General features: G+C 52.4%; 1 protein-coding gene across 5 annotated transcripts; it reads right to left on the minus strand.

The window, feature by feature from the left end:
• Positions 1 to 923: 923 nt before the first annotated feature.
• Positions 924 to 22,129, minus strand: LOC123378046 (caltractin-like). 5 transcript variants are annotated; one of them, XM_045031505.1, is made up of 5 exons: positions 16,595 to 16,813; positions 10,558 to 10,686; positions 9,833 to 9,970; positions 3,799 to 3,931; positions 924 to 2,894 (listed from the first exon to the last, which is right to left on the minus strand). In XM_045031505.1, exons 1-4 carry the CDS (start codon positions 16,796 to 16,798, stop codon positions 3,845 to 3,847), a joined length of 558 nt encoding a protein of 185 aa, XP_044887440.1. In that variant the 5' UTR covers positions 16,799 to 16,813; the 3' UTR covers positions 924 to 2,894; positions 3,799 to 3,844. The 5 variants fall into 5 exon arrangements, with proteins under 5 accessions (XP_044887440.1, XP_044887442.1, XP_044887439.1 ...); XM_045031507.1 differs by lacking the exon at positions 924 to 2,894 and adding an exon at positions 22,025 to 22,129 and having other exon boundaries at positions 2,987 to 3,931; positions 16,595 to 16,753; XM_045031504.1 differs by lacking the exon at positions 924 to 2,894 and adding an exon at positions 2,987 to 3,528.
• Between the last annotated feature and the right edge of the window lie 11 nt (positions 22,130 to 22,140).

The raw sequence follows: 22,140 nt of genomic DNA on the forward strand, positions 1-22,140 counted from the left end.
CACCACCCAGGAGGCTGTCGTGGCCGCACGAAAAGCCCATGGTGGCCGCATTTGAGAAATGTTCCTCTAGACAAACCTGGGCATCTTTATCGCTAAGATCTTGCCACCTTTACCCACAGATACCCTGTCGTACACTGGCAATGAAATGTAAGCATTGGCAATAATAATAGTACTTAGGCGCATCACAGTCTCGTGCTTATGTCAGGCTTCTAGTGGCCTGACATGTAGCAATTGTCATTAGGTAGCTGAATGGCAGAGGAGTTTTCTGGGTTGTTCCAGACTCTGAGAGATTGATCTGAAATTTCCATCAGTTTATCTAAAGTCCTAGAATGTTGATATTAATGGGCTTTTTTCCCTTCTGAGATATGATGCATCTTTGCCATCTTGCCAACATATAAAGGGATGTCATACACAAACATAACGCTTCAGTCCCCCCCACCTCCCACCACCTCGGAAATAGAAAGGAATGTAAGCTTTGAAAGTTTCTTAGAAATGGGGATGTAGAGAGTAAAACATCTAAGGAGGGAGCTATTTCCTATCCAAATTTCGTTTTTGACTTTTTCTGTGGAACTTGGAAGCCAACCCAAAAAAATGTGTGTACAAAGCTCCATCTTCAGAGTCCGTCATTCTCCTCCTCATTCAGGCAAAGTTAGACTTGCCTATTCTAAATCCATTTCAGGCATCTATGGTTGGGAAAGAGTATTTAATTTTTAGATGACTTAGATTCCCTTGAAAGACACTGCAGGGCTTGTATTCCCCATGAGACACCAACAACACTGATAACTAGACATGAACTGGTATTCATTACTCAGATCAAAAACGTGTCATTTCTACTGAATAAAATTACAAACATCTTATATATGCTGGCCTCTGTTTGCTTGAACACCAGAATTTATTTGTGTATTTCACATTATATTAATGAATACTGTGCATGTCATTGCTTTGCCTTTGCTCCAGCAGAACGGGGATGGAGGGAATTACCAGTTACATGCCCTGGGAAAACAACCTAGGCAAGAAGCTTAAAGGGTGACTTGATTACGGTCTATCGCAATGGGCCTGCACCATTGTTAGAATTTCTTTTGTGCTACAGGAGACAAACCTAGTATATATACACATGATTCATTGAAACAAATTCAAATAATACAACCACACACTTGCCTCCCAGAATGTGGTCAAACATACACCCCCACTTAGGGGTATCTCATTTCCTTTAGCCAACTGGTGAAGGCACAGCCACAGTTAGAGAGGTCCTGACTTAGCAGATCCAAAATGATCCCCCATAAATCTGGTCTTGAGAAGTGCTGCACATGATATAAAAATGTAGATAAGCTTCTGAAATGTTGGTTGTTTTCTGCTAACTAAACATTTTCCACTTATATAGCAATCTGCATTCCAAAGGATCCTGGAGTACTTTGCAAACTAGATACATATGGCACCCTCTGAAATGCAACCATCTCTGGGGAAGAGGACAAGACCCAATCTGCAAACAAGACACAACACCACAGTGGAGGTGAAGGGAGATTTTGGCCAAGGATCACAGGGCCAAACCTCTGCTCTCATTTAAACTGCCCGGGGTCTTTAATATCCATGCAGACCAAACAGGACCTCAATGTCATAACATGGCTCAGCCCTCCTCCCTGGACAAACACTAGTCTGTTGTGACTGGACCCAACTTCTGGATCTACATGCTCGTAAGCCAACTGGGTCTGATCAGAGCTTGGTCGCTGTACCTAGCTCTGAGTCTTTAAGGCACATTCCCAGGCAACGCTTCATGTCTGAATCCCTTCCTTGGGACGTGGGGCTCTGCAGCCCAGACACCATAACCCTGAAACCAGTGCCTCAGACCCCCTGAGCCCACACTTGTTTATACACATTAGATCTGAGTTCCACCATTCTGAGCTTGATTAACCCTTTCAGGGACTACATGGCAGGCAAGCAAAGAGCACAGGCTTAGCAAAGGAATTTCTTATCTACAGATGCTTTTAACCTTAAAAGCACTAGAGAGTTACAAATTTTGGGGGAAAAAACAAGAGTCCTGAATACACCCCTAAGTCTGATCTTACCTTTCCTGCGAGTCCTAGGTTTGGCCAGAATCCATAGGCTAGGCAGTCCTTTCTGCCTTTCCTCTCCTTAGCCTGGTCATCTGGCATGTGGTGGTGGTCTGTCCCCTGGCTCAGAAAATCACCAATCTTTTCCCTCTTTTTGCCCATGTGTTTCATCTAGAGGAATTCCATGCTCCAGCCCCACAAGAGACTTCCGGGTAGACAGTCATTCAAAGTCAATGGTGCTACTGATAGAAAACCCATTGTTCCACTAGAAAAGAGTCTTTCAACTTTGATGGCCCTTAATGGCTCTCTCATTGTCACATCTTTGAAGTGTCCTACAGCCAAGCGAGCGTGAACAGGACAGTGTCTAGAACAGACAGTCTTGTCAGGGCCAGGCTGGGTTTCAGCACAAAGTGGGTGCCTTAATCCAATATGGAGGTTACAAGTAAAGGGAACCCCACAATGAAGGTTACAATCAGAAATGGTGTTCACAGAACAAAAAGGAGTTCACAGTTTGACATAGACATATGCTTAATACATCACACTCCACTTTTAAGGCCTCATCCAAAAACCCTATTATTAAATACCATGATGCTATGCATGGATCTCAAGGGAACTTGCAGTGGCCAGAGTGAGTTGTATGGAGACCCTGTGCCTCTACAGTCCTTGCTCTCCAAGGCACTCTCTAGCATACAGAAAGCAGGAGTCCTCTCCCACTAGCCCCAGAATTGCTCTCAGTGGGTGCAGGAGTTCCACAATGCAGTGGACTTGGGTACCAAAGTTCATCCATACACCATCAGAATTAACTTTTGAGGGTAATCCCTGTGGGGTTGTGGAGACAGCAAAGAGCTGAAATTATAAAAGGGAAACATTTAGGTGGAATATCATGCTATGGATGAAGAGTCCAAAGCAGTGGAGAGAACTAATCCATGAAGAGAAAAAGTTATAAACAAGTTTTATTGGGATACAGAAAATAATTAGCACCAGTGGATATAACAAATGAAAACAGTGTAAAATCAGGCCAGGGGATAAAATACTGATGACAACTCAGTGTGTACTTCAGGAAGGGTGATGACAGAGTTCACCATCTGCAATGCATCTTCTATACCAATTCACTGCACTGGGACTCTCACATTGCTAAAGTGAAACATCTCAAATTCCCACACTGGGCTAAATCAAAATCAACTTAAAAGTCTCAGATACATGCACCTCACTTTCTAGGTGAATGCTACAGACAAATTAGGACCCATTCTGCAATTGGTTCTGAATGGACAGACCCCTGCAGGAAGGCCCTGTGAAGTCAGTGGGTCTCTGCATAGGCACAGGGTCCACCAGCATGGATCTGATTGCAGGATCAGGGCCTAAGTATGTGCCAGGAACAGATTATGATCGGGTTTCTGGGATCGGTCTCTGGGATTGGCTCCTTCTTAAAAAGTACATTTTGAAAAATGTTTCCGTTATTCACGAAAGTCCGTTCCCCTGCCTTTTTTGGAAGCAATTAAAAGGGGAATGGAGTTATCACATTGGAACATGAAAACAATCAATAAACAAGTCAATATTTTATCTACAACCAGAATGCTACCTGAGATCATTTAAAAATTCTGCAATGGAATCCAACATTAGGATATAGACAGCTAAAAATCAGTAATTCAGTCCCACTGCAACCATGATTTTGAAAAATTCTGATAGTGATCCCCCATTTTTTAACCCCAGGAGAATGGAGAGAGGCTGGAGAAAAAACAGATGTACCTACCAACTGTATTTAAAAATGTGAGTAAAAAGAAAAGAGCAACATCTAGCTACATGCTGTTCATCCTTATAATCCGCAGGAACTCCTGTTCATTCACTTCCCCATCTCCATCCACATCTGCTTCATCAATCATTTCCTGCAGGACAATAAGGATTCAGAGACCAGATTAGGTGGGCTCAGAGAAGATGGAATTCACCCGTTCACAGAGCTTCAGCACAAGGTCTATGCAGCACTCAACATAGGGCTTAAATGGGACCTAAGCAGTGCATAGGTCTTGTGCTGGATCTCTACAAAGGGACAAACTGCACCCAGAAGAAGCACATTAAAGCAGATTAGGGGAGAGGAATGGAAAGCAAACAGGGTTTTATTCAAGCAGCTTTCACATCCAAAGTATTCAAAGCACTTACCCTATTTCAAGCTATGTATTGGGTAATACAGTGTTGGGGAAGAAGTTCCTGAAGTATTGCAACAGTGTAAATCCAGAGCACTGCAACTCCGCTAAGCCACTGGTGAGGACACAGTAAAGAGTCGGAGTTTACGAACTGTAAGAAGTGGCTGCAATAGTGTATGTGCTACTGAATCCTTTTACATGTTGAACTCTGTGCTCACCCAGAAAAGGGCTGTAAATGTCAGACTAAGAAGGAAAAAAAAGATTGCCAGCAGGATTTTTCCTTATCCATTTTGTTATTAAGCACAGATTTCTTGTAATCATTTTATCAGCAAGATTCTCTATGGTCAGAAAATATTCTACCGGTTCTGCTAATGTCCAGGCATGTTGGTCTAAATTCCTGGAGTTTGATCAATTGTAAAATTCCAACTGCTCGGTCTTTACAATGTGTGATGATTTTTATATAAATACATACAGTTGAGAAGCACTATCATGGTCTAAGTGGTGCAAAAAAGGAGAATCGCAGAGCCAAATGAGAGTAGCCATATACTACAAATGAAACAATGCTCTCATCAGATGAGATGTAACCATATCTGGCCATGATACATCACTTTGCATTGCCCCTTCATTGCATAGGAACTAAAAAAAGTGAATGACCTTTTTGGAAATGGGAGCGTTCCAGGAAAGACTCCTAAAGCAAATAGAAAGGTCAGAAAGGGATGTTCCAGTCTTGTCATCTATTAGGGGGATGATTATTGCTTATCAGCACTAAGTAACAAATAATTTGTCACAGCAGTTCCTCTGTGTGTGAAATCCAATATCCTACCTCCCTCTCTGGCCAATATTTGATGTTTCAGATGAAGGCAGAAATCCCCTCTCCCCACTTGTAACCCACACACCTCCTGGATGTGGTGTTCTGTCCCATTCTAGTGGCACCAAGACCACTTAGGCTTTGTCTACACTACACAGCTTTTAGCTAAAATTCGTACAGTTTAACCGCTGTTTGTCGGCTCTCCTGCCAACAAAAAACTTCGACCCTCAACTAGCAGTATTTGCATTGTCAGCAGGAGAGTGCTCCTGCAGACAACGCGCTGTTCACACTTGCACTTGTCGTGGTAAAACTTTTGTTGTTCAATTGTCAGTGTAGACATAGCCAGAGAGAGAGAGAGAGATTAAGGCAGGGGTGGGCAAACTTTTGGATCCGAGGGCCACATCTGGGTATAGAAATTATATGGCGGGCCATGAATGCTCAGGATATTGGGGTTAGGGTGCAAGAGAGGATGAGGGCTCTGGCTGGGGGTGCAGGCTCCAGGGTGGGGCCAGAAATGAAGAGTTCAGGGTGCAGGAGGGGGCTGGGGTGGAGGGGGAATGCGGGGGGTGAGGGCTCTGGTTGGGGGTGCAGGGCTGAGGATATGGGATTTGGGGTGTAGGAGGGTGCTCAGAGCTGGGACCGAGGGGTTCGGAGGGTGGGAGGGGGATCAGGGCTGAGGCAAGGGGTTGGTGCACCGGGGGGGGGGGAGAGACAAGGGCTCTCGCTGGGGGTCCAGGCTCTGGGGTGGGGCTGGAGATGAAGGTTTTGGGGTGCAGGAGGGTGCTCCAGGCTGGGATCGAAGGGTTTGGAGGGCAAGAGGGGGATTGGGGTTGGGGCAAGGGGTTGGGGCGTGGGGGAGGATGGCTCAGGGGTGCAGTCTAAGGGTGGTTCTTACCTCAAGCAGCTCCCTGAAGCAGTGGCATGTCCCCTCTCCGGCTCCTACGCAGAGGCATGGCCAGGCAGCTCTGCTGCACACTGCCCTGTCTGCAGTCTCTGCCCCTGCAGTTCCCATTGGCCATGGTTCCTGGTCCATGGGAGCTACGGGGACAGCACTTGGGGCAGGGGCAGTGTGCAGAGCAGAGCCCCCTGGCTGCCCCTACGCATAGGAGCTGGAGAGGGAACACATGTCCCTGCTTCTGGGAGCCGCACGTAGCAACCCTCAACCCTGCTCCCCAGCTGGAGCACTGGCAAGCCCCAGACCTCATTCTCCAGTGGGAGCTTGAGGGCTGGATTAAAACGTCTGGTGGGCTGGATGCAGCCCACGGGCCATAGTTTGCCCACTACTGGATTAATGAGTCTTAGGGCAACCAGACAGCAAGTGTGAAAATCGGGATGGGGGGTAATAGGAGCCAATATAAGAAAAAGACCCAAAAATCGGGACTATCCCTATAAAATCAGGACATCTGGTCACCCTAATGAGTCTGCTCTATAGCCTTAGCTAATAGCCATATGGCTTTTAGCTCATGCAGTAGAGCAGGGGTCTCAAACTCAATTTATCTTAGGGCCAGTGCCAGTCCTCAAATACTCCCAGCAGGCCAATAATGTCACTAAAGATGGTGTTCACACCACCTCCCAGCCCATTTCCCAACCTTTTCCCTCACTCCCTTGGCTTCATATTGCCCTTGCTGACTGCCTGGTGACTAGTGATGCTGCCTCCATGGCTGACTCTGCCCAGCAACTCATGATGATACCTCTGCCCCTCCCACAGCCAATGGGAGGTGCGGGGGAGCGGTGCCCACAGCAGACAGCCAGCTGCCTGGCTGCATGGGTCTCTCTCCTCTGTGGCTCTGCCAGCAACAGCAGAAATAGGGAACTGCTTGCAGGGAGCAGAACTGCCCGAGGTGAATGACGCGTTGCCTAGTGCAACCCCTGGGAGGGTCCCAGGAGCAGCAGGCTGGAGCAACGTTGGGAGGAGGGACATGTGAATCTGTCCTGCCCGCTCCCCTCCCGCACCCCGCCAGCAGCCATGAGGGCTAGATGAAAGAACTTTTTAAAAAGTTTACGCAGATCGCAGTAGGGAGGTTCTTGGGCCACAGATGGCCCGCAGCAGGGCCAGCTCTAGGTTTTTTGCCACCCCAAGCAAAAAAATGTTGGCTCCCCCCCATCTCAGCCCTGGGCTGTCACCCCCCACCACCACCAACAGTGCCCTCCCGCACCCGCACCCCCTGCCGTCCCTGCCGTGGGCTCTCTCTTCCCCCCTCCACCCACACCCCCTGCTGCCCCACTGCTGGGCTCTCCCTGCCCCTGCCCTGGGCTCCCCCCTACCAGTGTTGACTCTGCCCACTCCCCCCTTGCCTCCAGCCGGTCCAGCACTGGAAAAGTTGGGGTAAGCAGCGGGGCTCCCGGGCCATACCTCAGCCCAGGGTCCCTCCAGCCAGGGCTCCCACCTCCAGGACTGGCCGGGACTTGGGAGGGCAGAGCTGGGGGACCGCCCCGGCAGGGGGCTGAGGAGCCAGGGCAGGGTAGCCCCAGAGGAAGCGGAGCCCCGGAGAGCGGGACACGGGCCCCGCACGGCAGCCAGGGCCGGCTCTAACATTTCTGCCGCCCCAAGCAAAAAAAAAGAGAGCGCCGCCCGACCCCTCCCCGAGCGTTTTGTCGCGCCGCCCCAGTCCCCGCCTCTCCGAGCGCTGCGTCGCACCGCCCAAGTCCCCGCCCCCCTGAGCGTCATGCCGCCCAAGTCCCTGCTTCCTCCCCAGCACCGCCCAAGTCCCCGCACTCCGAGCGTCGCATCGCACCGCCCAAGTCCCCGCCCCCCAGCACCCCGTCGCACCGCCCAAGTCCCCGCCCTCCGAGCGGCGCATCGCACCGCCCAAGTCCCTGCCCCCCAGCACCCCGTCGCACCGCCCAAGTCCCCGCCCCCCGAGCGGCGCATCGCACCGCCCAAGTCCCCGCCCTCCATCGCACCACCCAAGTCCCTGCCCCGCGAGCGCCGCGTCGCACCGCCCAAGTCCCCGCACCCCATCGCGCCGCCCAAGTCCCCGCCCCCGCCCCCCGCCAGCGCCGCCTGGCCAAACCAAAAAAAAACCAAAAAAACCCCCGATCGTCGCCCCCTCCCAAGGTGCCGCCCCAAGCACATGCTTGGTAGGCTGGTGCCTGGAGCCGGCCCTGACGGCAGCACCCTGTCCTCTATGGCCCCACTGCTGCTGCTGCTTCTGACCGCCCTGCTGCAGTCCCTGGGCAGCTCGGGCCACTTCGCCCAGCCCCAGCTGCAGCACTGGGGGGCAGCCGCCCTGTGGCACCTGCAGGCGGCTCCATGTGCCTTGCGGGGCGGCCCCCAGCCCGAGTGTCCCCGCTCGGAGCCTGCCTGGCCCAGCCACAAGGTGCAGGCACTGCTCCCCCACGGCACGAACCGCAGTGGCCCCAGGGCGCCCCCCACGCACGACATGCTGCTGCTGCTGCCAGGGCCGGCTCTAGGCTTTTGCCACCCGAAGCAAAAAAAAAAAAGGCCGGAATGCTGCCCCTGAATATGTGCTGCCCCAAGCACATGCTTGGTTTGCTGGTGCCTAGAGCCATCCCTGGCCTGTGGGCTGGGACTCTGAGACCCCTGCAGCAGAGGCTCATGCACTAAGCTTCAGAGGCCCCAGGTTCGATTCCACCTGCTGATGACCGGGGTCTGTCGGTGTTATAAGTGGGGGCTCGTCTGGGATTTGAACTGGGAAGTCTCTGAAGCTCAGGACATGCTTCCTCAACTAGTAGAAGTATGTAACCCACACACCTCGTGGGTGTGGTGTTCTGTCCCATCTAGTGGCACTGAGACGACTTAGAGAAGTGGCCACCAACCCGTCGATCATGATTGACTGGTCGATCCTGGGGACTCTCCCAGTCAATCGCAATCTCTGGTGGTGTAGCAGGGCTGCAGCTAAGGCAGGCTCCCTGTCTGCCACAGCTGCACACCACTCCTGGAAGCGGCCAGCATGCCCCTACAGCCCCGGGGGGTGGGGGGTGACAGGGGTCTCTGCGTGCTGCTATTCCTACCTGCAAGCACCACCCCCACAGCTCCCATTGGCTGGGTATGGGGAACTGTGGCCAATGGGAGCTTTGGGGGGGTGCCTGCAGAGAGGGGCAGCACGCAGAGCCACATGACCCTCCTCCCAGGGGCCGCAGAGGCGTGTTGGCCCCTTCCAGGAGCAGTGTGTGACCGCGGCAGGCAGGGAGCCTGCCTTAGCCTCACTGTGATACCGACTGGGAGCCGCCCGTGGTAAGTGCCATCCGGTGGGAGGCCACACCCCAATCCCCAGCCCAGACCACCCTACCAGAGCCAGCACTCCCCCCTGCACTCCAAACACCCTCCTGCACCCCAATTCCCAGCCCTGACCCCCCTCCCAGAGCACCCCAAACCCCCTCCCAAACCTCAATCCCCTGCCCCAGCGAGAAAGTGAGAGAGAGTGGGGGAGAGCGAGCAATGGAGAGACGGGGATATGGAATGAGTGGAGCAGGGCTTTGGGGAAGGGACGGGGCTTCAGGGAAGAGGTGGGATAGATCCTGGGTTGCCCTTAAATTCAAAAAGTGATCTTTGGCATAAAAAGGCTGGAGACCACTGACTTAGAGAGCGAGAGATTAATGAGTCTGCTCTACAGCCTTAGCTAATAGCCATATAGCTTTTAGCTCATTCGGAAAGGCTCATGCACTAAGCTCCAGAGGCCACAGGTTTGATCCTGCCCACCAATGACCGTGGTTTGTCAGCATTACACACCCACAAACTAGTAATGAGAACGTGCCACTAGGAAGGTAAAATGTTTCAGAACATTGCACAGTTCCTCTAATAGTTAAATTAATCTTCCATGAAACAAAGACTCATGTCAACATTGTGCAGAGACAAAGAGATGTAGATTACAAACCTGCAGCTCCTCATCTGTGAGGTTTTCCCCAATCTCACCGGCCACACGTTTGAGATTTTGGAAAGAGATTTTGCCAGTTCCATTGTCATCAAAGAGCTTGAAGGCTTTCAGAATGTCCTCTCTGGATTCTGGCTCAGACTTAAAGAAGCGCAGAACAATGATATGCAAAGGTGAAGGTGATCCACCAGAATTCTAACATCCCTTCTCATGCACATTATTAAGAATCTAAGCTAAGAGGATATCTTGGATGGCACCTGGCCACTGCAGAGTTCACTTGTTGCCACTATTTTACATTTGTCATTCTCTTTTATCATTTAAGGAAAAGCCATCAACAAAATTGCAAGAAGAATCTGAGAGACCAGGACTGGAATATCCTAGTAGTGGTCCAAGTTCAGACTGAGGTGGATTAGATCTACTCAGGGAAAGGGCAGGTGTCAGAGATGGCACAACAGGTAGGCTGAAGTGTTTCAGTGGGTCTTACATAAGGATTCTCTATGGATGTTAAATTGTTCTTGTTTGTTTGATTTATCACTTGTTTGTTCATGATTGTCTTTAGCAGCCAACCTGGCTTCCCCTCTCTCTCTCTTTCTAATATTATTGAATTCTGGTTAGTATTTTGAATTGGAAATGCTGGACTCTATTGGGTCCTAAGTGCTCTAAATTCCCATCAAAGCCTTTCATATTAAGGATGCCCAGGACTTTTGTGGCTAACCCGATTCACATACCATTTTCTGAGTCATCGCATACAAAAAGGAATCGAAGTTGATCTTCCCTGACCCTTCCTTATCAACTTCTGATATAATTTTCTTCATCTCTTCTTTCTTGGGTTCATACCCAAGGGCCCTTATGGACACCTGCAAACATGGAAAACATGGAAAATAGGCTGGCAATGCAAACAGAAGCGAAGAGCGGGAGACAATTGAAACCACGTTGCACACTATGAAAAAAAATGGGGATGGTGCTACTGCAAGTCAAATAATAAACGCTAGCAAGGCAATGGATCTGACACAGAGCAGGTGTCCCAGATGGCCTGTGCTGCATGTGGAGCAGTTATTCCGGACTAGACCTTGATGTCTTTGACCTTATACATTTGCTTTTTGGCATTCAGAGTTAAAGCATCTAGTTTACAATACCAATGAATGATACTATACTACACCAAGCCCTCAGTCTCTCTGCCAATTTTTGAAATTTCACAATACTTCCCCCCCAGCCCCCACCCCAGTTTAAAATGCTTTTCTTTCCTTTGCTTGTGTGTGACAGTCCCAGATACACACAGGGGAAACTGATTTACCAGACAGAGGAAACAGTGAAACTGACTATTCCTAAATTGTTGTCAGAAGCACTATGTAAACAAATTGGGGGGGTGGAGGGGGTGGGAACAGAAGAAAATGTTTTTCCTTCTCTAATCTGTTCAATTACACTCACCTTAGGTGATTTATATAACAAAAGTAGGTCTCACATTTTCAGACAGAACTGTGACTTTTAAGCGGACAGTGTCCTTTAAATAGCATATGAAAGAGAGACAGGATTTAGTGTTGGTGAAACATGCCAGATCAACAGCCCTGAAGGCTGTATCTGTTTATCTGGAACATAGAAACAGATACAGAATAGACTGCAGCAATGCAGACTTCTGCGACCCTGCCTTTTCAATGTGCCTCAAACTTTCCCTGAAGGGACTACCGCTAAGAGGTCTGAGCACGTTCAGTCTGCAAGGTCCATTTAAACTGGCACCTCTGCTGAGATGCCAACAAGATCAATTAATGCCACTTATGGTGTGGTTTTCTATTGTGATTGGGATACCAGGACTGAGACTCTACACAATTTATTTCACTCTACAAAATTTATGCCATCAAATGGCAATGCCTTTCAGTCATTATTGCCTTGGGTGGGATTTGAACCAGCAACCTGGAAGTGAAAAGCACTTCATCCTATTTCCAGGCCTTTGAAGCATCTAATCCCCTCAAACACCTACCAATTATAGATGATTAGGGAAACTTTATTTCACCACTACAGGTTATATACATAGACGGAGAAAAAGAATGTGTTTCATTTTTACGCAGTATTACCCCTTAGTTGTAAAGAATCACACAAAGTATATTATGCAGCAGTACCTGGTTTCTGGGAACCTCAGAATAAAGTTGGGGATTGGTCCTGCTTTGAGCAGGGCTTGGACTAGATGACCTCCTGAGGTCCCTTCCAACCCTGATATTCTATGATTCTAAGAAAGTTCCTGCTGTATAGACTATATTATCTTGGTGCAGCAAATGTGAATGCGAAAGAGACCTTTAATTTGGATATGAAACAAAGTGGTTTGCATGACAGTGGAAGGAGATTTCTTAGGGTATGTCTACACTACAAAATTAGGTCGAATTTATAGAAGTCGATTTTTAGGAAGCGATTTTATACAGTCGATTGTGCATGTTCCCACTAAGCGCATTAAGTCGGCGGAGTGCGTCCACAGTACCATGGCTAGCGTTGACTTTCAGAGCATTGCACTGTGGGTAGCTATCCCACAGTTCCCACAGGCCATTGGAATTCTGGGTTGAGCTCCCAATGCCTGATGGGGAAAAAACATTGTTGTGGATGGTTTGGGGTACATGTCGTCAGTCGCCTCTCCCTCCGTGAAAGCAAAGTCAGACAATCATTTCGCGCCTTTTTTTCGTGCAGACGCCACACTGCTTTCAGCAGACGGTGCAGTAGGACTGCTAACCGTCATCATCCAACCACTGCTTCCGCTGCAACTCTGCTCTCCTGGTGCCATGAATCGACCTCGCAGGTTCTTTCGTCGTTCTTTATAAATATCTATTCTCATGGCATCCCGTCATCATCCGCCTCTTCCGCTGCAACTCTGCTCTCCTGCTCGTGTCTCCATAGCAAATTTCTCCATGTTGTCTGTCATGGGCTCCCGGGAACGTGTGTTCTTCCTCGGGAAATGTGTGCGGTGCTAACCGTCGTCCTCCACCACTTCCACTGCAACTCTGCCCTCCTGCTTTCCTGGTGCCATGAATCCACCTCGCAGGTCCTCTCGTCATTCGGTATAAATATCTATTCTTGTGGCATCCATTGTCATTCACTACTTCTACTCCTGCTCTCCTTCAGACGCCATACCACGGCAAGCATGGAGCCCACTCAGCTCACTGCTGCTGTTGTAAGCATTGTAAACACCTCACGCATTAGCCTGCAGTATGTGCAGAACCAGAACCTGCAAAAGCAGGTGAGGAGGCGACGACAGCATGATCATGATAGTGTTGAGGACATGGACACAGACTTTTCTCAAAACACAGGCCCTGGCAATTTGGACATCATGGTGGTAATGGAGCAGGTTCATGCCGTGGAACGCCGATTCTGGGCCCGGGAAACAAGCACAGACTGGTGGGACCACATAGTGTTGCATGTCTGGGATGATTCCCAGTGGCTGTGAAACTTTCGAATGCGTAAGGGCACTTTCATGGAATTTTGTGACTTGCTTTCCCCTGCCCTGAAGCGCAAGAATACCAAGATGAGAGCAGCCCTCACAGTTCACAAGCGAGTGGCAATAGCCCTCTGGAAGCTTGCAACGCCAGACAGCTACTGGTCAGTTGGTAATCAATTTGGAGTGGGCAAATCTACTGTGGGGGCTGCCGTGATCCAAGTAGCCAACGCAATCACTGAGCTGCTGCTATCAAGGGTAGTGACTCTGGGAAATGTGCAGCTAATAATGGATGGCTTTGCTGCAATGGGATTACCTAATTGTGGTGCAGTGATAGACGGAGCGCATATCCCTATCTTGGGACCAGACCACCTTGGCAGCCAGTACATAAATGCCAAGGAGTACTTTTCAATGGTGCTGCAAGCACTGGTGGATCACAAGGGACGTTTCACCGACATCAACGTGGGATGGCCAGGAAAGGTACATGATGCTCACATCTTCAGGAACTCTGGTCTGTTTGAACAGCTGCAGGAAGGGACTTACTTCCCAGACCAGAAAATTACTGTTGGGGATGTTGAAATGCATATAGTTATCCTCAGGGACCCAGCCTACCCCTTAATGCCATGGCTCATGAAGCCGTACACAGGCATCCTGGACAGTAGTAAGGAGCAGTTCAAATATAGGCTGAGCAAGTGCAGAACGGTAGTAGAATGTGCATTTGGACGTTTAAAAGCACACTGTCGCAGTTTACTGACTTGCTTAGACCTCAGCAAAACCAATATTTCAATTGTTATTGCCGCTTGCTGTGTGCTCCACAATATCTGTGAGAGTAAGGGGGAGACGTTTATGGTGGGGTGGGAGGGTGAGGCAAATTGCCTGGCCGCTGATTACGTGCAGCCAGACACCAGGGCAATTAGAAGAGCACAGCAGGACACGCGGCGCATCAGAGAAGCTTTGAAAACCAGTTTCATGACTGGCCAGGCTACGGTGTGACAGTTCTGTTTGTTTCTCCTTGATGAAAACCCACCCCCTTGGTTCACTCTACTTCCTTGTAAGCCAACTGCCCTCCCCCCTTCAATCACTGCTTGCAGAGGCAATAAAGTCATTATTGTTTCAAAATCATGCATTCTTTATTAATTCATCACACAAATAGGGGGATAACTGCCAAGGTAGCCTGGGAAGGGTGGGGGAGGAGGGAAGCACTGGGCGGGGTGGTGGATGAGGGGAGGAAGGAAGGACAAGGCCACACTTCAAAACGTATTGAATACCAGCCTTCTGTTGTTTGGGCAGTCCTCTGGGGTGGAGTGGTTGGGTGCCCGGTGTGTGTCGTCCCCCCCCCCCCCACGTTCTTGGGCATCTGGGTTTGGAGGCTATGGAACATGGGGAGGAGGGCAGGTGGTTACACAGGGTGGTCTTTCCTCCTGCTGCCTTTCCTGCAGTTCCACCAGACGCTGGAACATATCAGTTTGATCCCCCAGTAGCCTCAGCATTGCATCCTGCCTCCACTCATCTTGCTCCCACCACCTCTCATCTCGTTCATCCCTCCTGTCCTCGTGTTCATTTTCTGCTTTTCTGGACTCTGACATTGTTTGCCTCCACACATTCTGCTGAGTTCTTTCAGTGCAGGAGAACTGCATGAGCTCAGAGAACGTTTTTTTCACCTTCTTATCTGCGCTAGCCTCTGGGATGGAGATTATACGGGGAGCGTTGAAACATTTGCAGCTGCGGGAGAAAAAAAAGGGAGAGTAGTATTTAAAAAAAAAACACATTTTAGAGAACAATGGTGAACCAAACTGTTAACATTACATAACACATGTACTTTGGGTATAAGATCGCATTTTGCCTCTTATACTGAGGGCCTGTCGGTTTGGTGTGAGAGATCACACACGCAGGGCCGGGCAACAGAATTCGGCTTGCAGGCAGCCATGGTAAGTCACAGTCTTTCGGCTTCTTCAACCTTCATAACATGTGGGAATGGTTTCAAACAGCAGCGCCCTCCTTTCCCATACCAAGCACCCATTGGGTTGACCATTTAAAAGGAGGGGCTGTACTGGTCGCGAATCCATCCCAAGTCTTCAGGGAAAATTAATCATTAAACATGCTTGCTTTTAAACCATGCATTATATTTACAAAGGTACACTCACCAGAGGTGCCTTCTCCAGCTTCATAGTCCGTGAGCCTGGATTGGGAGGGTATTGTCCAGGGTGACAAACAGTTCCTGGCTGTCGGGGAGAATGGTTTCTCCGCTTGCATGCTGTGAGCTATCCTCATCCTCCTCCACCTCCTCATCTTCCTCGCCCCCCAAATCCTCATCCCTGTTGTGTGAGACTCCCCCCTTGCAGGTGTCCATGGACAGGGGTAGGGCCCCCCCCCCTAGAATTGCATGCATCTCATCATAGAAGCGGCATGTCTGGGGCTCTGACCCAGAGCAGCCGTTTGCCTCTTTGGTAGGCTTGCCTGAGCTCCTTAATTTTCACGCGGCGCTGCTGCGGGTTCCTGTTGGTAGCCTCTATCCATCATGCCCTTGTAGATTTTTTCAAATATTTTGGCATTTTGTCTTTTGGAACAGAGTTTTGATAGCACGGATTCATCTCCCCAAACAGCAATCAGATCCAGTATTTCCCATGCGGTCCATGCTGGAGCTCTTTTGCGATTCTGGGACTGCATGGTCACCTGTGCTGATGAGCTCTGCATGGTCACCTGTGCTGATCAGCTCGCCACGCTGGGCAAACAGGAAATGAAATTCAAAAGTTCGCAGGGCTTTTCCTGTCTACCTGGCCAGTGCACCTGAGTTCAGATTGCTGTCCAGAGCAGTCACAATGGAGCATTGTGGGATAGCTCCCGGAGGCCAATACCATCGAATTGCATCCACACTACCCCAAATTCGACCCAGCAATGTCGATTTCAGTGCTAATCCCCTCGTCGAGGAGGAGTACAGAAATGGATTTTAAGAGCCCTTTAAGTCAACAAAAATGGCTTCGCCGTGTGGACGGGTGCAGGGTTAAATCAATCTAATGCTGCTAAATTCGACCTAAACTCGTAGTGTAGACCAGGCCTTAGACTCTAACCCACAACCTCAAAACTGAGTCTCTGGATCCATGTCCCTGATTTGTCTGGTGAGCTATACCCCAAAGAGTGACGCTGGAGAAGAAAGGGGCAGCTGGCAGGGGAGCCAGTAGCAGTCAGGTGAGAAGAATGGAACTGGAGGAAACCCTCTCTTACCCAAACCTCTGAGTTTTCTAGAACACACAAGTTTTTAGCATTGAAAGCTTCAGCACTAGACCTGTTTTACCATCTGCTGGTCTAGGCCTTTTTGCAACAAGCACACAGTGTATTTGTGATTTCTTGCTTGCCTTCAAGTCCTTCACATCAATGGTACCGGTGCCATCGGTATCAAGCAAATCAAAGGCCTCTCGCAACTGCTGTTTCTGTTCTTCAGTGAGCACCAACTTGGGTGCCACCTTCTTCTTCCGGGTCGCTGCCCCTTCCATCACTTTCTTGGGGCTGGAAGCCTTGGAAACATTAGTAGAACAAGAGACCACGTGAATGACTATCATTAGGGACCCAGCCTGCCTGCTCCACCCTGTCTCACAAAGGGCACCTCCCACAGTATGTCTACACTGCATTATAAACCTGGGTCTGTGGGACCCGAGCTTGTGGACTCAGTATTTCCAAGCCCACACTTGAGTATCCACACTGCACTGTAAACTGGGCTTAGAATTACTGGACTTGGGTCTCACAACCATGCTATTGCAGCCATACTGCACTACACAGACCTTCTGACTCAGATCTGCCTCTTGAGTTGCATCCACACTGCAAAATGGCAAGGCTTGGACCCGAGTATCAGGGAGACTTTGGTTCTGACCTACCCCCACTAGCAGGGCCTAGGAACCAGGTCTAGACTGCTCACTTCTTCTTAGCGTATGCACAACATGCCTCAGGTGGCACGTGACCAGGATTCACTGAATTTGGTCCACTGGTTGGATCATTAGCTTCACCCCAGCTTGGGCCGGGTACTGATGGGGAGCACAAGGTGAATGCTGATCCATGCTCCCCAGAGCGCTCACTGACTACAGTGACCATACATCCTGTCTTGGCTGGCACAGTCCCCTTTTTAAGGTCTGTCCCAGACGTCCTGATTTTTTTTGGCAAAACTGGGCATTTGTCCCATTTGCTCTTGCCAAGTGATGATCAGTTGGAAAGAGCGAACAGGACAAATGCCAATTTTTGCCCCCCTAGTGAAGTGTGGAAAAACGTTCAGGGGAGAAGTGAGCGGCAACGCCAGCCCCGCACAGTGGGGCTTGGGTGAGCAGTGATGCCAGACATCTCGGGCCAGCCCCACACGGGGGCAAGGGAACCCCCTAAGGCCAGCCCCATACAAGGGAGGGGGACAACCCTAAATACCACATGGTGTCCTGATTTCCATTTGGGAAATATAGTCACCCTCATCCTATCACTGACCCAAGTCAGACCGATGTGTGTGTGGAGGGCAGGGGGCTGGGACTCCAACCAGTACCGGATTTACCATGGTGCCACTGGCACCATGGCGCTGGGCCCACAGTCCAAAGGGGCTCCGTCCCGGCCTGCTCTTCTCACACACACACACACACACACTCTCTCCTATGGAGGCAGAAGCTTGATGCTGCCTGCTCCTGCTACAGCAGGGCAGGCTCTGCCGGCAGCCAAGCTCCTCCCCCACCTCTTCCCCAGAGGGTGCTACATTCCCTCCCTTCCCCCTCTCCCTCTCCCTGCGGCTGATCAGCTGTTTGCCAGCAGGAGGGAGGGGGAAGAGTGGAGCCTCAGCACACTCGCTGCTCCCGGGAGGAGAAGGGGCGGAGGCGGGGCCTTCGGGAAGGGGCTGGAATCGCGGCATACCCCCTCCAGCCCCCTGCCGAGAGCACCCCCATTACCCCAGCCCACTGTCCACCCTGACTCCTGTACCCCCAGCACACACCCCTAGCCCCTGCACCTCCCTCACACAATCCCAGCCCCCTGCCCTGTCCCCCACGCCCATCACACACACCCAGCCCCCTGACCTGACCCCTGAATCCCCCACACACACCTCCCCAGCCCCCTGCCCTGACTCCTGCACCCCCTCATACCTCCCCAGCCCTGACTCCTGCACCCCCCCATATCAGGGCCGGCTTTAGGCCAATTCAACCAATTCCCCTGAATCAGGCCCCGCCCCTAAGAGGGCCCCACGCCCAAGTCCCAGTACGGCGTACGGGCAAGAGCCGGTGCGCTGTACCGCGGTGGCCCGGCTTCCCTAGGGGGCAATTTAAAGGGCCTGGGGCTCCCAGCAGGGGCTGGAGCCCCAGGCCCTTTAAATTGCCACCAGAGCCCCACTGCTGGAGCCCTGGGGTAGGGCTGCGGGGCTCTGGGGGCTATTTAAAAAGTCCGGGGCTCCTGTTGCTTCTATTGCCCCGGCCCTTTAAATAGCTGCTGGAGTCCCGCTGCTTCCCCAGGGCTCCTGCGGCTATTTAAAGGGCTGGGGCAGTAGAAGCAGGGGAGCCCCAGGCCCTTTAAATAGCCTCCAGAGCCCTGGGGTAGCAGGGGGGCTCCAGCTGCCTCTGCCGCCCTGGTCCTTTAAATAGCCGCAGGAGCCCCACCGCTTCTCCAGGGCTCCCTTGGCTATTTACAGGGCCGGGGCGGTGGAAGCAGGGGAGCCCCGGGCTGCTGCTGCTACCCCGGTGTGGAAGGAAGGAGGAGGGGGCACTCACCATACAGGGTGGGCTGCACCCCCTGCCCACAGCCAGCCCCTGCTGCACCCCCTGTCTGCAGCCAGCCCTGCACCCTCTGCCCTTCCCGCACCAGCCCTGCACCCCCTGTCCTGCCCACACCAACCCTGCACCCCCTGCCTTGTCTCCAGCCAACCCCTGCCGCACCCCACTGCCTGAAGCCAGAAAGTCCCGCACTCCTCTGTCTCCAGCCCTGCCAACCCCTGCCACACCCCACAGCGGCCCTGCCTGAATCCAGCCAGCCCCCCGCACACACACCTATCTCCAGCCAATCCCGCACCCCTTGCCCTGCCTCGGGCCAGATCCTACCTCCAGTCAGTCCCTGCCCTGCCTCCAGCCAACCCCATGTCCACTGGTGTCCTGCAGTTCCCAGGGCAGTAACCCTGCACACCTGCTTCAATGAGTGGGGGCAGGGAGCAGCTGGGACCCACACATGTGCACACCCTAGGGTGACCAGACAGCAAGTGTGAAAAATTGGGATGGGGGTGGGGGGGGTAATAGGATCCTATATAAGAAAAAGACCCAAAAATCAGGACTGTCCCTATAAAATTGGGACATCTGGTCACTCAAGCACACCCCCAAGGAGTGGCAGGGACCCACACATGTGAAACGGAGCTCATTTCTAGTTCAGGCTCATCTTTTTAAAAAAGAACTTTAGGTAGGGTTAATATACATCCGTATTTTCCTGGACATGCCAGGCTAAATTTTAAAAATTCCTCCTGGGAAAATACGGACGTATGGTAACTCTGTTGGTACAAAAAATACATTCTGTGGCACATCCCTTAAATCTTTTTTTAATAAAGCGCTCTTATCCAAAGCGCTTTACACTAGTAGTATTTGGAAAGATCGTTAAGTGGTCTGTCGAGACCCTCCGCGTTTTCAAGTGGTCTGTGGAAAAATAAGTTAAACTCAAGAACAATCAAGGTACCTCACTTTATTTTCATTTACTTGCTATTACTTATAGGAGGAGGATGAAGGAAAAAAAAGAATGAAAAACAGGGGCGGGGGAGATAAGATAGAATATTCTTTTTCTCCTTCCACTAGGGTTGTGAACTTTCCAATGGCACAAAACAACACTGCTGCCCGACTCCCAGACCCATCCCTTCCCCAAGACCCCACCCTGCTCACTCCATCCCCCTCTCCCCGTCGCTCACTCTCCCCCACCTCCATTCACTTTCACCAGGCTGGGGCCAGAGGTTGGGGTGTGGGTGGTATGGGCTCTGGGTTCAGGATGTGGGCTTCGGGTGGCGCCAGAAATTAGGGGTTCAGGGTGCAGGATAGGGCTCCAGGTTGGGGGAAGATTGGGGTGTGGGAGGAGGTGAGGGCTCTGGCTGGGGGTGCAGGCTCTGGGGTGGGGCTGAGAGGTTGGGGTAGGGAGCTGGGGTGAGGGAGGGGGTGCAGGCTCCAGCTGGGGGTATGGGCTATGAGTTGGGAATGGGGATGAGGGGTTTGGGGTGCAGGAGGAGACTCAGGGCTGAGGCGGGGGGGTGAGGGCTCTGGCTGGGGGTAGGGCTGGGATGAGGGGGTCGGGGTGCAGGAGCAGACTCCAGGCTGGGACAGGGGGTTGGGGTGCCGAGTCCCAGTGGCACTTATCACAGCTCCCAGGAAATGGCCACAAGGTCCCTGCAGCCCCTAGGCACATGGGTGGCCTTGGAGGCTCCGTGCGCTGCCCTCATGCCTGCAGGCGCCGTCCCCACAGCTCCCATTGGTCATGGTTCCTGGCTAATGGAAGCTGTGGAGCCAGCAATAAGGGTGGGGACAGCGCATGGAGCCTTCCTGGCCACCAGGGCCGGCTTTAGAACATGCAGGGCCCGATTCGGAAGAGCTACCACCGAAATGCCACTGAAGACAGCGGCAATTCAGTGGCTGCTCAATCAGTTGCCGCTGTTTCCTGCAGCACTTCGGCGGAGGGTGCGGGGCCCGATTCCCGGGAATCAGGGGAATCACCCTAAAGCCGGCCCTGCCCTGCTGGCCACCCACGTGTCTAGGGGCCGCACAGGCCTGGCAGCCACTTCTGGGAGTCACACGGAGCTAAAGCAGGCTCCCTGCCTGCCCTAGCCCCGGGCTCCCATTGCGCCGCCGACTGGACTTTTAATCGCCAGGATCCCTTTACGACCAGGTGTTCTGGGCAAAAACTGGACACCTGGCAACCCTACCTTCCACTGCGGCCCCGGACTGGGGGAGCTCTTCCTCTCCACCATGGCCCAGGGGCTGCGGCATGGGTACCGAGCTTCTGCAGGCTACAGGCAGGGCAGCGGTAAGGAGCAAGTGAGGATGGGGCCATGGGGGAAGGGCAAATGGTGCAGGGGGAAGGGGCGGGAAAGGGTGGGGCTGTGGGTGGAACAGGGCAGGGCCGCAAGGTAGGGCAGAATCAGGCGGGGCTGTTGGGGAAGGGTGGAATGGGGTGGGCTGTGGGGGTAGGGGTTGAACAGGGTGGGGCTGTGGGCGGAATGGGGCGAGTCGGGGGGAAGGGGTTGAACAGGGCGGGGCTGGGGTTGAACAGGGCGGGCCGGGGGGTACGGCGGAATGGGGCGGGGCGGGGCGGGGGAAGGGGTTGAACAGGGCTGGGCTGGGGTCGGAATGGGGCGGGTCGGGGGAAGGGGTTGAACAGGGCGGGGCTGGGGGCGGACTGGGGCGGGTCGGGGGAAGGGGTTGAACAGGGCGGGGCTGTGGGCGGAATGGGGCGGGGCGGGGGAAGGGGTTGAACAGGGCGGGGCTGGGGGCGGAATGGGGCGGGGCGGGGGAAGGGGTTGAACAGGGCGGGGCTGGGGGCGGAATGGGGCGGGGCTGGGGGAAGGGGTTGAACAGGGCGGGGCTGTGGGCGGAATGGGGCGGGTCGGGGGGAAGGGGTTGAACAGGGCGGGGCTGGGGGGGAGGCCTAACGGGCGGAAAGGGAGCGCGGGGCCAGGGTTCCGTTGCTCCCCTCACTTGCTCCGGCCCAGGGCCCCAGGAGACCTTACTCCGCCTCTGGACACGCTCACCGAGCCGTGTGGACGCACCCCAGGGACCGGGGACAGGGTCCCGTATCTCCCCAGCGTTACTCACCATCCCGCCCGCTCGCGGCAGGCGCAGCAGGCCGACAACAATCCCACCCCACCCCATTGGCTAATACAGTCCTCGCCGGTACTATGGCAACGAAAGGCAGAGCCCACTCTGCATGG

Source organism: Mauremys mutica, chromosome 9 (genome assembly GCF_020497125.1).
Source record: "Mauremys mutica isolate MM-2020 ecotype Southern chromosome 9, ASM2049712v1, whole genome shotgun sequence".
NCBI classification, from domain to species: Eukaryota; Metazoa; Chordata; order Testudines; family Geoemydidae; genus Mauremys; species Mauremys mutica.

Bases quoted from the DNA above. Each gene is read 5' to 3' on its own strand.
- LOC123378046 (XM_045031506.1), bottom strand. From the start codon at position 22,081: ATGGGGTGGGGTGGGATTGTTGTCGGCCTGCTGCGCCTGCCGCGAGCG. The intron at 16,754-22,024 runs GTGAGTAACGCT...AATGTTTCCAAG, and splicing joins TGCCGCGAGCGGGCGGGATG to GCTTCCAGCCCCAAGAAAGT. The intron at 9,971-10,557 runs GTATGTGAATCG...CGCTTCTTTAAG, and splicing joins ATGCGATGACTCAGAAAATG to TCTGAGCCAGAATCCAGAGA.